At 41.7% G+C, this 17,585-nt stretch overlaps 1 protein-coding gene across 1 annotated transcript in view; it reads left to right on the plus strand.

The window, feature by feature from the left end:
• The window catches only part of hace1 (HECT domain and ankyrin repeat containing E3 ubiquitin protein ligase 1), a 37,776-nt gene that overhangs the window by 13,334 nt on the left and 6,857 nt on the right, over positions 1-17,585 (plus strand). Inside the window, exons 12-20 of the mRNA XM_044359637.1 lie at positions 814-1,118; positions 2,834-2,902; positions 3,065-3,152; positions 5,489-5,600; positions 10,562-10,659; positions 10,833-10,920; positions 11,028-11,177; positions 15,774-15,970; positions 16,746-16,877. Coding sequence (XP_044215572.1) covers positions 814-1,118; positions 2,834-2,902; positions 3,065-3,152; positions 5,489-5,600; positions 10,562-10,659; positions 10,833-10,920; positions 11,028-11,177; positions 15,774-15,970; positions 16,746-16,877 — 1,239 coding nt within the window. The remainder of the gene's footprint in view (positions 1-813; positions 1,119-2,833; positions 2,903-3,064; positions 3,153-5,488; positions 5,601-10,561; positions 10,660-10,832; positions 10,921-11,027; positions 11,178-15,773; positions 15,971-16,745; positions 16,878-17,585) is intronic.

Raw genomic sequence — 17,585 nt, forward strand, 5'->3', positions numbered from 1 at the left:
TTGATCTGTGGTGGGTTTGGATGGAGCTGGGGGCGGGCGATATGGACAAAATCTAACTCCACATATGTAATTTATGTAATATACTTAAGATATCCATCATATTGTGATAGATAGTGTATCTATATTGCAATATATATCTTGAGGAGAATGTCTATTTTAGGCTACAGTGAAATACATTTCCCACAATGGCCTGATATGGCTACATAGGTAGAAACAGAGTAGCAACACGTTGGATGTTAAATCTCTATAGTTTCAAGTTATAATATATGTTGTCATATTGCCCAATCCTAAACAGAGATTTCATCCACTTGTGTGATTTTGATGTGCACTGTTCTGGCTCATTTCACTTATTAAAAACCTAAGTAATGGCTCAAAGTTCTGGAAAATGCACTCATTTGCTTTCTATCTAAGAGCTGGAGTCAGGACCTGGTTAGCCTAGCTTCCCAAAAACACTGAAAAGAGGGAAGTGAAGAAAAAAAAAAAGCATTTCTTTAATTTGTGTGAACCATCCCTTTTAAACTTCTGTGCTGGTGAAACTGACAGGGTGTCTTCAGGTCCTTGAAAATTCTGAAAATGTTCCTTTCAGTGGCCTTTAGTAGAGTCAGAACTTTCATGACATGAGCTTATTGTTTCTTTGAAAGTGGCCGTAATTCAGTCCCAAATAACAATAAAGAGCCTTGAATGATGCTTTGTCAAACCTGCAGATACCCTGAAGGTCAAAGCCATTCCTCTCTTGTAATGTCTTCATGGCTCATTCTCTTTGTTTTCTCTTGGATCCTGCCTTCCTCTCACCTCCTGTTTGTGTGCGGGCAGCCATTGGAGCTGCTGTGGCACTCCCTGGATGAGTGGCTGGTGCTGATCTCCACAGAGTTGGACAGGAACAGGAAGAACCCCTCTTCCTCCTCCTCCAGCAGCGAGATAGCCTCTCTGCTTCTCAAACAGCGGGAAGTCGACCACTCCACCTCCACAACGAAGCTCCCCTCCTCGTTGGACCGTCAGATCGTCATGGAAACAGAAGCGTATGCCGACGGGGAGGACGTCATTTCCATGACAGCCAATCGGCTCAGCGCTGTGATCCAGGCCTTCTACATGTGCTGCTCCTGTCAGATGCCACAAGGGTCTGTGCTCAGCCATCATCTGTCTGCTGTTATATCTAATTAGTAGAATAAGGAGGAAGCATGATTTAACATAGAGAGCACTAAAGGATAAGGCTGGCGAATTTTTATATTTTTATTATTCTTATTCAGTACAAAGTCAAGAGTTTGTGATATTTGTTGACAATAAGAAAAATATAGAATCTCCATCGCCATCCTTTAAGTATCAGCTCTAATGTAAACAGACCTTCAGAGCTCCAGCCAGTATACTGAAGAACACAGTCTTTTGTGGGGGAACTGACATTACTACTACTAATGCTGACACTAGTACTATTACCAAAGTTACTGCTGCTTTTATGGTACTTCCGACTACTTCTACTACAATTGTAATAATGCTGACACAAGAACTACTACAACAGCCACTACTACTACTGCTACTACTGAGGGTACTGCTACTGCCATTACTACGGGTGACGCAACATGCGTCATCCGGCAGACTTCGGAGATTTGCCTTAGACTACAAACTAAGTTTCTGCATTTTTAGTAGTGGTGCCTTCAAGGACAGTAAAATGTGGGTGTCCTAGAACATTCCTGCCTACCATGTTACACTAGCAATAGGGAAAAGCAGACATATAAGGGCGTTTTCACACCTGCCTTGTTTAGTTTGGTCGAATTGAACCCTGGAGCGTTTACCCCCTTGGTGCGGTTCGTTTGAGCAGGTGTGAACACAGTAATCACACTCGGGTGGGGACCAAAACAACCTTGTTGAAGAGGTGGTCTCTGTCCGGTCACAAACGAATTCTGGTACGCTTCGTTTGAGGTATGAACGTGATCCAAGCTAGATCTGACCCAGCTGCACCAGCTGCGCTGTGCATTATATCTATATGCTCAGTATGTGCTCCCGTCTCTGTCTCTATGTGTAACATGTTTCGCACAGAATGACAGTGTGACCATGACTTTGCCAAAACTAGTGACCATTTTGAACCTCACTAGTTGACTAGTTAAGTCAAAATGTCTCTCACTATTGTAACTAGTGCATATTTTGGACCCCACTAGCTCAACTAGTAAACATTTTGACCCTCACTAGTTAACTAGTAAGGTCAGAAGAAGCTTTAACTAGTTAACTAGTCAGCATTTTGGCCTTCACTAGTTAACTAGTGAATTTATCAAGCTAATCTAAAATATCACTTTATCTCTCTTAGTACTTACTTAGTACTTGAGACAACTTGTCCTCCTCCACCTCCCACTGTGAGCTCCCCTGCCTCATCTACCTCCTGTTTGCACCCACATTTATCTCTCTTTGTTTAAACTCTTCACCAAGTCCATAATTATATGCAAGTAGACCGTTAAGGATGCTTAATTAACAGCCAATAGAGGCCTGTTATCGACATGCCTGCTGAAATGAGATGTCTGTTATTTTGTTTTTGTTGCTCCTCCGCTGTCCACCCTGTTCTCCAGCCTGGGAACCAGACAAATCTGCCGAGCCGGCAGATACGTCAGACAGATTTCCACCCATCCTATATGAATTTGCGAATTAGTCTGGCAATGCCAGGCTACCTGCTCACCTTTAGTGTTCTGGATAAGTCTCATCTTCCATTATGACCCAACATCATTTCCGTGAAGAAATGAATGATCCACATCTAATTGTAAAGCAGATACTGTAGCAGAGTTGTTGTTGTCCATCTCTTTTCCTTTCTCACTCCATCTTTCTCACTCTCCCCCCCACCTTCCTCTCCCAGAATGACGTCCCCTCGCTTCATTGAGTTTGTCTGCAGGCATGACGAGGTGCTGAAGTGTTTTGTAACCAGGTGAGTCAATGTGGCGCTCTGCCATATATCAACCTCCTCACACAGCTCCGAGAGACTGGCTATTGATCTAGCAACTTCTTTCCTCTCAGTTTACTTCCACTTCTCTCACTTCCCCCTGTCTTGTTTCTCTTTCTGTTCATGTCTCTGCCTCCCCCTTTTCAGGAATCCAAAGATCATCTTTAACCACTTCCACTTCCTGCTGGAGTGTCCAGAGCTGATGTCGCGCTTCATGCATATTATTAAGGGCCAGGTGAGATGTGATTATTTTATAAGATGTTTGGAGGGCTGATTATGGAAGCACGATTTTGGACCCCAAAAAATGTGGTATGTTTTTTTTTATGATATACAGTCACACAACCCCTGTAATCCTTTTCTTATATGTCAATTCATTTGAATGACACCATATTTTCTCCTTCTATTAGTCTGAATGGACTGCTGCCACTCAGTGACACATGTTGATATACAGTATAGCTAGTATGTACTGTACAGTGTATACAGCACCTACATAGTTTTATGATTTTAAAGGAATAGTTCACCCTAGATTGAAACTCAATCATCTTCTTAGCTCCATTGAAAAGGAAACTCCATTGAAAGGAAAATTCCAGTATTTTTCAGCCTGGGCTTGCTCCATCCCCCCAGCCCCTCTATATAAGTTTTGCCTGATGGGGGTCTGTGGTTCAAAATGTTGTGTTAATAAGTTCAAGTGATGGATAGTGTGCGGGATCCTTTGTTTTTCTTCACATAAATAATTTCAAACACTTTTCTCTAAGTCCCACTTAGAGTCATCAAAGAAAGGATTGCACTGGGTGAGCTATTGTCGCTAACTGCATGGGTATCTACTTAAGGTGCAATTTGCTGGCTAACCAAACCAGCTGCTTATTAAACATTTTACAAACTCCTACATTTTACAGTGTGAACTTGTCAGTGCTCTCCGCTGGACAAACTTTGTCATGAAGACACTGTGTCTAAATGACCTCAAACATACTGTGTCTTCTGCATGTCTCTGCTGACATGTCTCGTTACTTAGTGCTGACATATACATTGATACTGACCTGATATCTGGGATTTATTGGTAGAATGCAGATCTAGCTATCTGTCACTGCCTGATCACATCTGGTGCAGATTTGTAGGGTTCTCCGGTGCAGCACAGTGTTTGTAGGTCACTATAAGTGACTGTAGGTCTTAGGGGTGCAGCGGATCACAAAACTCACGGTTCAGATCGTAGCACGGATTTGAGTCATGGATCAGATCATTTTTCGGATCAGAAAAAAAAAGGGGGGGCGGGGTGGACAAAAAAAAACTTTGTTTTCCATATATTCTGTAAAACACTTACAGCAAGGAACTTTTGCCCAAATGAAAACAACATTCAAGATGTCCAATGGTTAAATAAAATCTTAAAGTATATAAAATATTCAATACTCAATCACCGAGGAAAAGTGCACCGCTAACATCAGTTAGCAGCTATGTAGCTAATTAGCTGCTCAGCTGCAGCACATTAAACAGCATGTAAACATACCTGCAGATGTCACTTCAGACCCAATAGATGCTGGTTTGGTTGTTGCTCTTGAAAATCCCTGTTAGCAATACGCTGTCTGTCCATGACTTGTACTTACAGCGGTTTGTTTACTTTGTCTTAAATGAGACATTAAATATTGCAATTAACCTGCGGTTCAAATGCATGCCACACCTTGGGGGCGATCGGTATGGATCACGGATCAACTACATGTCTCCAAATTTTTTTCAGCTCTTCCCTCATCATGGCAACCCACATTTTCATAAAAGGCTCTCACCCACGTGTACCCTGTCTAGCCTATCAAGAGTCAGAACCTTCTAAACAAATCCCTCTTTTAATAGCTCCCAAACACCGTCAAATGCATTTATCTTCTTCCACAATGCGCAATCCATTTCTTTTGTATGCAAACTACACTGTGGTTCCAGAAGTATTTACCTTCTATTATCCTATATTTTCTATTGTGACAAGTAGCTCTAAGTCCCTCTCTGTTTCTATGTTTCTGTCTTCAGGGACTTTATGGAAAGTGACTTTGAAAGTCCCCTGTCTTCACTTCAGGATCATTTAACAGTGTTACAACCATGGCAATAACACTTGTCTTAAGTTCCATTTATATGGCTTCATAAATTTTAAGTGCTGCTCTGAGTTTTGCGCTGTTCACTCACTCTTCAGTATTCATATTTGAGCTGCAGCGTTCGAGCCTCCTTACCCATGGATTATGGCTCACCTGGGAGTAGGCCCTTGTTTTAATTACAGACTTTAACCTGGTGAATTTGATTTCATCTCCTGATTCCTCTCTCGGTACACCCCACAGCCCCAGGAGGAAAAGCCTTTCTGTCTCTTCCACGCTCATCCTTCACTTTACCTCCAACACTTAGAGAAGAAAGGCATACATTATGCAAATAGAGCTCAGCCTCATCTCTGTATTACAGACGAGTTTTTCAGCACTGAAGGCTTTCTGAACCGTCGGTTGAGACTGAAAAATCCACAGTCTGAGAGTTGAAAGTGAAGCAAAGTGGTAATTAGTTAAGGAAAGTGCTGTGCAGTGTGGGTTGAAGTCTTGTTTTCCCCCTCAGCCCTTCAAGGATCGCTGTGAGTGGTTCTATGAGCATCTGCTGGCCGGTCAGCCAGACTCAGACATGGTTCATCGTCCGGTCAATGAAAATGACATTCTGCTCATCCATCGAGGTATGAACCACCACCATACACATCCATTGTTCATGTGAAGACGTCATCACGACACAGTGCATTTAAAGACATCATTTACTCTTCAGTTTAATGTTGCCTGGTTCATTGGAAAATGTGAAAAACAACTTGAACTCAGGGCTTTGGTCAGGGTGTCTTATAGAATGTGTAAAAACACAGCCTATATATTTTATATATTATTACATCAGTGAAGCTTTCTGAAGGTGAATGAGGATGAAATGGCTAGCCTGGCTCTGCACCCAGTTTCGTTGCTTAAAGAATTAGTTCCACCATGTTAAAAAAAAATATTGTCTTTTTTACATTTCTGTTTTTGTACAAATTAAACAGGTAAGACAACATGTTAATTAGTGATCTTTAGAGGTGTTGGTAAGTGGTAACATCTCACAAATTAAGTGTTTCCAAGAATGTTGAACTGTGTCTTTAAAGGACCAATGTGTAGGATTTAGTGGCATCTAGTGGTGAGGTTGCAGATTGCAACAAATTGAATATCCCTCTCCTCACCCTCCCCTTCCAAGCTCTAGGAGAATGTACAGTGGCTGCGAAACTCGTGAAAAATGTGAAAGGCCCACTCTAGAGCCAGTTTTTGGTTTGTCTGTTCTGGGCTACTGTAGAAACATGGGACCCACTCCCTATGTAGATATAAAGGGCTCATTCTAAGGTAACAAAAACACAACTATTCTTATTTTCATGAGATTATACACTAATTAAAACATACTTATGAATATCACATTCTATTTCTGCCGAGTCTGTTCCACTAGATGCCACCAAGTTCTACTCTCTGGACCATTAAGTGGGACTGTAACTGGGTCTCGTTAGAAATTTTCTGATACCATTGCCAATACGATATCTGAGTTTCTAAAAACGATAACTTTGTTCAATACCTTGCTTTCAAGTAAGGTATTTGTTGATGATTAATTATTTTATTTATGATTAGGGCCCGATTGCAAATGTGCAAGGGGCCGAACAGTCCCTGGCACTGAAAGTACGAGGAACCTATTGTTTTTGAAGGGATTATCTCTCTATATAAAGCAAGGAATGTCTGTCTGTATGTCTGTATGTATGTAAGTTAGTCCTTCGCATATCTCAAGAACTGTTCACCTGGTCTACTTCATACATGGTGGGTGGATTGCTGGGGAAACTAGGAAGTGCAATGTCAATGTGTGAAGTTCGTTAGATGAGCGGTTCTTGAGAAATATATAAAGATACCTCATAAATAATGTTACTTCTACAACGTTGATTTGCTTTTTCTTCTGCCTGTGAAGCCAACGAACGGAAATACAGACATCGCCACTCTGTCATTGCAATCCACATTGTGGTCAGAGATGGGATTACAGCCGTAGTGATGAGAACTACCGTAGAGAATGAAGTGAAAAAGTAGAGAGTTAAGCTCTATTCCTGTTCCTCACGCAGGACCTTTGTATGTACAGTCAGTTTCCACTCAACTCAAAATTGTAGTCTCCAGATATTCTGCGTGTGAGGCATCTAGGGAGTAAATTGTAACATCTACTGGTAGTCTGCATGAGAGGCGTTTAGGGGATGGGCACAACTCTCTCTAGGTATTGAGAAATCAGCCCATTCTGAACAGGCACATTTTGAACAGGCAGTGCACTATTTATTATTATTATTATTCTGGGACGCCATTGCATTTCGGAGGGGCTTAGGATGCTTGAAAACTCACAGAAGCGAACACACAGCAGAACTGGTGAAAACTGCAAAGTTCTGTAGTGATTGGGCTTGGGTGTGGTCAGTGGGCTCCATAGCACCTCCAAACACAAGGCCATTTTGGAAGTTTCTTTGATATGCATGAAATTCAGTTGGTTCATTGCTCTCATCATTCTCAACATAATACATTTTTTTTCTCAAATTTTTTCGCCCAATTTTTTCGCCCAGGAAGTTAATCATTTTGGATTTCATGCGTCGATTTTCATTTTATGAACATGTTTGAGGACTTAAGGATGCACAAAAACTTGTGAAAGTTTGCACCTATGTTTGAACCAGTAAATATTTCAATTAATATCACAATTGGGCTTAGGCGTGGCTCTAGCTCCCCTTAATTACTTTTAGCATTTTTGAGGTGCTAGGGGTGCTTGAAAACCAACAAAACTTTGCATATGCATCAGAAGTTGCTTAACTAGATATCAGATATGGGTCTTGGGCATGGAAGTGGAAAAATGGCTCAAGGGCATCCCCTAGAAAATTTCAAAGTCAAAGCCCCCACCTTCTATTTTGGAGGTGATAGTTATCTCTTGCGTGCAATGTCTGATATTCATGAAAGTGTATATCCATGTCAGTTGCCTTCTGGTTAATGTATTCCTGCATTACCATTTCACTTATGTAGTATTGCCTACGTGCAACAGGAAATGAGGCCTATACAGGACTATAAATCTGACATTCAGTGCTAACCTTCAGATCTGGACAGTTTTGGATGCTCAATGCTACAGATTGGGGTTGGCACCAAAAAAGTGTTGACGTACAGTGCCCAAAAAGAAACGATAAAAAAGACCCAATAGCTAATAGGATGGGTGCTGGATCAGAAAATTCTTTGCAGTATTAGGCAGAGATATCCACACACCAAGTATCTCCTGTTAAAAGGACTTTTTATTTTCTGCTGTGGTGTTTCCAAGCCTCCTCTCAGATTTCTGATAAATACAGAGAGTCACCATCTTAAATACCCATAGTCCATACTACAAACACACGTGACATAACACACAATAACACAAATTACAGTATATACAACTCATGTACCCCCCAATAGTTTGCACTCCAACAAAGGACTCAGGCTAAATAGCCGCCTTACATATTACCTATTAGAGGCAACTGTATTTTTTTTTAAAAATTATAATTTTGATATAGGGAAAATGTAACACCATAAGCAAGAAGAATACTCCAAAAAGACGACACAACATACAGAAAGGCAATATTACCGCTAGAGACATGACTAATAGGGTATTCAATCACAAAAATGGTCTAACGTCGAAATCCTCATTAAGGCCTTTTGGGTCAAAGTGCCCAGTGTACTGTATGTATCCAGAAAAGTTCACGTTTCAGGAGCGTAGAGTATGTTTCTCCCCCTCTGCGTGGATGTTTTTTAAACTCCATCCCCACGTATCTGAGAGTTCTTGTAACATAACACTTCTATTAATATAAAACCTTACCTCATCTGGGCACCACCTCCCTTTTTGGTCAGAATTTGTCAGTGCCAGAGTGAAGCAATGAATCAATTGCATAACCATAAGTTCTTGTTCCAAACAGTGACCTGTTTGTGCTCACAGAAAACTACAGTGTTCAGCGATTCAACTTTTTATTGGTCTGGTGGTCTTACCAATGTATGCCAGTCCACAAGGGCATTTAAGCATGTATATGATATTAGCAGTAGAACCTGAAAAAACACCTTTGATACTGTATTTTCTTCTTGTGTGAGGGTGGTTGAATGAGTCAGTTTTGTGTGTGAAATGGTATTGTTGGCAATGACCACATGGGTAATTTCCAGAGGGGACTGAGCTAGAGCTGAACAGTACGATATGCCGATGTTCTTTGATTGCACTCTCTATGTCCTTGGATACAGGTGAATACTGAATGGCACAAACAATTCGGTGTTCTGTTGCTTTTGGTCTAGTAGTAGCAAGACATTCAGTTTGTGTCAAGTTGGAAAAATGTGATGAGGCACTTTTAATCCAAGTGTCTTTGCATCCTCTTTGTCTAAAACGGTTTTCAAGCTCTTTGGTCTGGGTGTTGAAGTCCTCATTAGAGCTACAGATCTGTCTGATTTGGTTGAACTGAGAGACAGGAAAACTGTTTTTGAGAGCCATTGCGTAATATGATTCACCGTGGAGAAGAGAGTTTCTGTCCGTAAGCTTACAGTAGAGGTCAGTTTTTAGGTTGTTTTCTTTAATTACCACTATGTCTAAATAGTTAATTTTATTTGCATCAGATGATATAGTGAACTAAAGGTATTTGTTTTTAGAGTTTACAAAGCTGTGGAACTCTTGCAACAAAGTATCTGATCCTGTCCATATAAAGAAAACATCATCTGGGTACTTCGACTTGACATGTGCTGAATGAATGGATTCAACCGGTCAAGGCAGATGGCTGCCCACCCAGAGCTGGGTTCTGCTTGAAGTTTCTACCCATTAAAGGGGAGTTTTTCCTTACCGCTGTCGCCAAGTGCTTGCTCATGGGGGAATTGTTGGGTCTCTGTAAACTAAATAGTACGGTCTAGACCTGCTCTATATGAAAAGTGCCCTGAGATGACTTTTGTTGTGATTTGGCGCTATATAAATAAAAATTGATTGATTGATTGATTGATTAATTCGCCTGGTGGTTGAAGATCAGTTTTTGTACAAAGAATCCCACATACAGGATGGCAAAGCTTGGAGACATTTTCAACCACCATGGCCACTCCTGAGACCTGAAGGAAGAGGGCAGGTCTCAGGAGTGGACACTCTGCGAGGTTCAGTACCAAGCCTAATGACAAGAGGAACCTGCGTCATCAATCAATCAATCATTCAACATTCAAAAGATAGTATAGTGTTCGAAAAGAATCAGTCTCACAGTAATACACAGTCTGTGGAACAAGGAACTTGAGACATTTTTCAAATTGTGAAGTTACACTTGATCCAGTAAAATTGGAAATTGAGTCATGTGGTTGGATCCACTTGTAAAAGTTGTAAAGATTTTCATGAAATTTTAACTTTTTAGTGCAAAATTATACAATACATTATAGAATATCTTGTACAGGGTGTTGACGTTTGCCAGTATACAATGTGACAATGAATTGCAAGATTTTAAATGGATACAGAATGCATGTAACTTCAGTGTTGACTTCTACAGTATATTTCCTATCTGTCCTCCCCATCTTTTTCTCCCTCTTCATCTTTAAAAGCATACCAACTCTGACTTTTATTGCACTGTATGTAAGATCTCTTTTTGCATCTCATCACCAGACTCCATATTTAGGAGTAGCTGTGAGATGGTTTCCAAGTCCACCAACGAGAAACTCAAACAAGGCATTGCTGTCCGCTTCCACGGAGAGGAGGGGATGGTGGGTTTTTAATTCCTGTGACACTTTATGAGTTTTCAGTAATACAACTCCTTTTCTGTTGGCCTGTTTCAGCTGTCCGCTGATGGATCAGCAGTACTCCACTCCCATGTCTCATTTCATCCAAAGTAGAGACTTGTTTTGTGGTTTGAGTTGGACGTGTCTGTGTGTTACAGGGTCAAGGTGTTGTTCGGGAGTGGTTTGACATCCTGTCCAACGAGATCATCAACCCAGACTACGCTCTGTTCACTCAGTCAGCTGATGGTACATGGCGTTTTCCTTACTGTGATACCATTCAGTCACATGCAGAACTTTATCATGTAGGATTAAGGTGTGTTGTGTGTGTGTGTGTGTGTGTGTGTGATCTACAGGTACTACTTTCCAGCCCAACAGTAACTCCTCAGTGAACCCAGACCATCTAAACTACTTCCGGTTCGCAGGTCAGATCCTGGGTCTGGCTCTGTACCACCGACAGCTGGTGAACATCTACTTCACCCGCTCCTTCTACAAACACATACTAGGTAAAATGAACACAGGATTATGATGCCTTTATAATATATGGGGTCATCCGCCTTTAACCCTTTGAACTTGTTTCATGCAGTTTGCATCAAATATCACCACAACTCAAATTGGAATGCACATGTATCTTACACATACTGCTGGAATTCGTGTGACCTAGTCTTTCCAATGACAGTAGAATCTGTTGAGGATGAATCTGATAAGAAAATATATAAAGACACTCCTTATAACTTCTGATCTTACCTCAAAATCACAAAGATAGATTTTTCTGCTGTATCCAAAATAGTTCAGGCGATTGTCTTGTGTATACGGGTACACTGCACACAGGAATTGCTAGTGGATAACTCAGCATGACTTTCACTGACTCCATGGTAGAGATGGGGTTCAAAAGCATTTTATAAAATCTGAATCCTCACAAATCCCTTATCCAATCCAATTAGGTTTACCTTTCACATTTACAAGGAACTAAAGGTTAAAATAACTACAATGCAAAGATGTCTAATCACCTAATGTTGGCTGAGCAGCAGAAACATGGTAGGTTTTAGTGGCAGCATAATTAATATGGACAACCTAGAAATGAGCTGAGAAGCAGAATGTATGAAATCTATCTGACACACTGAGTTAACATCTGCAGCCTGCTGTATTTCACCAGCTACTGACTCCACTATGAAGCGGATCAGATTCACATGTTGATATCAATCAAAGTTTAACTGGGAGATTCTTAAAGTGACACGAGGTGATCAGCTGATTGTTTCTCTAGAGAGGAGTCTCCACTTTGTGAAACTAAAGAAACACACAGTGCACTGGCGGTCATACAGTGGTCTTACAGAATGATGTGTCTTTTCACTCACAATCTTCTATCTTCAATCCAGCTGCGAAGATGGTCGGCTAAACATGAGAAGCCCCCAGTATACACTGATCAGCCATAACATCAAAAACCACCTCCCCCTCATGCCACTGAAACAGCTCTGACCCATCAATGCATGGACTCCAAAAGACCTTTGAAGGTGTACTCTGGTATCTGGCACCAAGACGTTAGCAGCAGATCCTTTAAGTCCTGTAAGTTGCAAGGTGGGGCCTTCATGGATCTGACTTGTTTTTCCAGCGCATCCCATGGATGCTCAATTGGATTGAGATCTGGGGAATTTGGAGGCAACACTTTGAATTCTTTGTCATGTTCTTCAAACCATTCCTGAACAATTTTTGCAGTGTGGCAGCATTATCCTGCTGAAAGAGGCCACTGCCATAAGGGACTACCATTGCCATGGAGGGGTGTACTTGGTCTGCAAAAATGTTTAGGTAGGTGGTACAAGGTAACATCCACATGAATGCCAGGACCCAAGCAGAACATTGCTCAGAGCATCACACTACCTCCACCAGCTTGCCCTCTTCCCATAGTGCATCCTGGTGAAATCTTTTCCCCAGGTAAATGATGTACATGCATCTAGCCATCCACATTATGTAAAAGAAAACGTGATTCATCAGACCAGGCCACCTTCTTCCATTGCTCCATGGTTTAGTTCTTACGCTCAGAGCTCATTGTAGGCGCTTTTGGCGATGGACAGTGGTCAGCATGGGCTCTGACTGGTCTGCAGCTACGCAGCCCCATACGCAGCAAGCTGCGATGCACTGCATGTTCTGGCATCTGTCTATCATAGCCAGCATTAACTTTTTCAACAATTTGTGCTGCAGTAGTTCTTTTGACGGATCGGGCCAGATGGACTAGCCTTTGCTTCCCATGTGCATCAGTGAGCTTTGGGCGCCCATGACCTTGTTGCAGGTTCACCACTTGTCTTTCATTGGACAAATTTTGGTAGGTACTTACCACTGCATACCGGGAAGACCCTACAAGACCTGCCGTTTGCAGACCTGCTCCGAGATGCTCTGTCCGAGTCATCTAGCCATCACAAGCCGCTCAGATCCTTACATTTGCCCATTTTTCCTCCTTCAACACATCAACTTCAAGAACTGACTGCTCACTTGCTGCCTAATATATCCCACTCCTTGACAGGTGCTATTTTAACAAGATAATCAATGTTATTCACTTTGCCTGTCAGTGGATTCAATGTTTTGGTTGATCGGAGTATTTTCGATTGCTCTTTGTTACTGAAAAAGGACTGAGGAGAGCTAAAAGGTTTGATAAGAGATTCATTAGCATCTGAGCTTAATGAATCTGGGTATTTTGCCGACCGAGAGCCAGATCCAAAATGGAACCTGCTATCAGAATCCATCCCTACTCCTTGGCAACATTATACTTCCAGTTTACATTACCCCGAGCCTCTGGTCATTTTGGTGAAATCAAATCAAATTATATTCATCCAAAATGGAAATAAGAGAGTACATCTTTTAACATCCTAAGGCTCAGAATGTCCCATCCACATGGAACACTGACACCCTCCTCCGTCCAATCACATGCAGATATTTACTGCACTGAAAACAGAAAACAGATGATCTGAGATTGTGTAAAACTTTTTGTCCTTATACTAACTGTTCTGATGGGTGCTCGGTCAAGTCAGGCTTTTGTTTCCCCTTGTTTTCCTCTTAGTTTCTGTCTTATGTATCTACTGTTCAAATACTGTTAAGGCAAAATGCCAGAAAAAATTAGTGAAAGATGCCTCAAACAACATATAGAACCACTGACATGTCATATGATGGCATTTCTGAGAACTGTAACTTGAAAATAATACATATCACTATATGACTACATGCCTAGCTAAGACATGTAGTGACTATGCTGCCAGCCTGTAAGAAAAGGGAAAGAAAACAGCAAACACAGGACTAAACAGGATTAAACACTTCACTGTGCATGTGGATCCTTGACTTCCTGACAGGCAGACCCCAGCTGGTGAGGGTAGAAACCCTTTCTATCCTCATCCTTAACACCGGAGCACCTCAGGGCTGCGTTTTGAGCCCCCCCGCTATACTCAATGTACACACACGACTGTGTAGCCACTTTCAACTTCAAAACCATCATTGAGTTTGCTGATGACACAGCTGTGGTTGGCCTGATCACAGATAACAATGAAAAGGCCTATCTGAAGGAAGTAGAGGACCTGATCCGTTGGTGTCAGGACAACACCCTACTTCTGAACGTCAGCAAGACTAAGGAGTGGGTAGCGAGGACCCTTAATATCAACGGGTCCTCGGTGGAGAGGATGGACAGCTTCAAGTATCTTGGTGTCTACATCACCAAGGGCTGACCTGGCTACTGATTCAGTGATGAGAAAGGCAAGACAGAGATTGTTTCACCTCAGGCCTTTGAGGAAATTCCGGGTATCCTCTCAAATATTGAGGAATTTCTACTCCTGCACCATCAAGAACATCCTGATGGGGAACATCACTGCCTGGTACAGAAACGGCACCAAACAGGACTGCAAGGCCATGTAAAGAGTGATTCATTCGGATGAACATAAAATAGGCGGTGCTCTACCCTGCCTAAAGGATATTTACACCAGACACTGCAAGAATAAGGCCAGGAGAATCACTTAAGGGGACATATTATGCTTTTCCTTATTTCCAGTCATATATATAATTTTACAATGTCAGATGTTCATATTAAACGTGGCCAACGTGTCAAATAGTGAGGTAAACGTATGTAGAAGTAATCCCTGTGTGCAAATGTGCAACAAATCCTGTCAGTGTGTCGGGAAATTAAAATAATCAGTGGAGTTAGGCTGCTGTGCCTCGTGCGTAAATGTGCACAGCATCTCTCAATGGAGAGACACAACTGCAGGGAGATCGCTGCACATAACTCTATATTTTATATATATATATATATATATATATATATATATATATATTTGTTCAGTCCCAGTGCTAGAGCAAATCAATAGGACAGGCATTTGATGTTTGTGAGGGGGCACACAATGCATTTTATATTTGTTTATCCTGTTATCAAACAAGTTGAACACAGTTTTGGACAGAGGGTACACAGACCCAGTCCTCCCACTGGTTAAAAACAACAACGAATTTGGTCTTTGCATACGGAAATGATGTACATGTTTATTTGCATATAGAACGGGGAAGTGAGAGCCGATCACAAGTGGGCACTCAAGATGCATGTTAAGGCCAGGTGTGAACAGACGTACTTAGAGCTGTCCCCTTGTGATCTTATCATCCAAGACAAATGTTAATGCCAGGTATAAACAGGGCTTGTGAAACACCCATTTGATTTCTATCACTGTGAAATCAGGAGTTAAAGGGAGAAATTACCAATCGGGAGCACAGAGGGAGAAAGGGTTAAAAACAGGGAGACTCCCGCAAAAATCAGGAGTGTTGGCAGGTATGGTGAAGTCCAAAAATAAAAATATAGAGTTGGAAATAGTTCCACTTTAAGGATCGCAACCACCTAGATAATGGCCTTTTCTCCCCAGGAAGAAGGTAACGGATACACCAGACCAGCACTGAGAGACTCAGGAAGAGCTTCTATACTCAGGCCACTAGGATCCTAAATGAGGTCACTGCCTAAGACTGCCCCATGGATCCAGCCTCCTGGATAAAATAAAAAAATGAATAAAACCTCCTGGATCCAGCAATCAACACTGTCTGTTCTGTATTTAATGTATGTATCTGTGCTTGTGTGTGTCTGTATTTCCCAGGTATTCCAGTAAACTACCAGGATGTGTCATCCATCGATCCAGAGTACGCTAAGAACCTGCAGTGGATCCTGGATAACGACATCAGTGATCTGGGCCTGGAGCTCACCTTCTCTGTGGAGACGGATGTGTTCGGGGCCATGGAGGAAGTTCCACTCAAACCAGGAGGCACCAGTATTCTAGTCACCCAGGACAACAAGGTACATCAATAAAAACCCAGTCAGAGGCACAACAGCATCTTTTTTCTTCTTCTTCAAGAAGTTCAAGTGTATTATGTGTATAAAACAGATCAGATCAAAACAATCAATCAAAATATGTCAGAGGCCTGGTGAAACTGTGTGGAGTTGGGTTTGGTGATTAAAGTATTATGATTTAACAATCATTTTACATGTCTGATTTTGCATAGATTTGTCATATTGTGATATTGGTGAAAATACTGCATTCTTAATAATATTGTGATATTATTTTCAGCCATATCACCCCATCCTAACTTCAGTAATCCATGAACAGCATTCTGTCCCCTTTCCTTGAATAATTTTACCTTTTAAATGAATGATAGAAAGTTTGTACATTTAATCTTTAAAAAAAAAAGTCCGATCAGAACACTGGACATGGAGTCAGTAGTAACACTGTTGTAGTTTTAGACTTTTCAGTATTTTCGTGGTGTCATGCTGCAGCAGTGTGGCTGAAGGTGGCATTAATGACCGGATTAAGTTCCCCTCTAGTATATTCATCCATAGTTGGTCTCCTATGAGCGATTGATCGCTCTCCTCCAGCTTTTTGCCCAGAAGATTGTCCTAATTAGAGAGTGCAGTACTATAGTGTTCCTGCAGATGGCAATGTCTTCTCAGGAGAGAGCAGTCCAACAGGAACAGAGAGGATAACTATGTATGAGCCTTTTCTCGTTCTCCTGTCTATCAATATTTCTTGAAGACTTTGATCTGTGTCTGTGTGTATGTGTGTGTCCTCTCTCAGGCGGAGTATGTCCAGCTGGTGACAGAGCTGAGGATGACGCGAGCGATCCAGCCTCAGATAAACGCCTTCCTGCAAGGATTCCATACCTTCATCCCCCCCTCACTCATTCAGCTTTTTGACGAATACGAATTGGTAAGTCGTCCTCCTCTGACCTCCCTGTCTCTCCCCTACTTCTCCTCCCCCTTTCATCCATCGTCTTCCACAGTTGGTATTCTCCTTGTTCCTCCCCGCCTGCCCACCCCACTTGCCTCTGATGCAGGGATTGATTAGCCATGTCTAGGTGCAGGGGTGTGCGTTGGGGGGGGTGGAACCAGGAGGCTGGGGTCACCTTGAAGCCCCTCCCTACACTTCAGCTCCATCAGATAGGTTTTTTTTTCTGTGTGTGTTGGCAGATTTCATGTCCTCACTTGCATGTGGATCAATAGTGTAGCATGATGATTATCCCGCCCTGGATTTGTTGGACATGCCTCGGTCATGCTGTCATTGCATGCCTGCTAACAAGTTAACGAACGGGCTGTTTTGTGTTTTCACAACCCAACAACTGTTTCACTCTCAGCTCCTTGTGAATATTACTGTGAAGGTAAGTTTAAAAAGTTTAAAGGAAAAGGTTGGACATCTTATATATTTTTTCTTATGGTCAACAAAATACCATGAAAAAACCAAACCAACAATGAACTGATCTACTAACAAGTATTGTGATATATTTTATTCCTCTGTTCCACAGAGCTCCATTGTTGTCCAAAGACTATTAAAAATACATCAATGAGGCAGACCACTGCACTGGATGACATGTTCCTTCATTACTCTGAACACACACACTGTAATTTAGTTTGACTCAAT

This window comes from Thunnus albacares, chromosome 8, assembly GCF_914725855.1.
Source record: "Thunnus albacares chromosome 8, fThuAlb1.1, whole genome shotgun sequence".
Lineage (NCBI taxonomy): Eukaryota > Metazoa > Chordata > Actinopteri > Scombriformes > Scombridae > Thunnus > Thunnus albacares.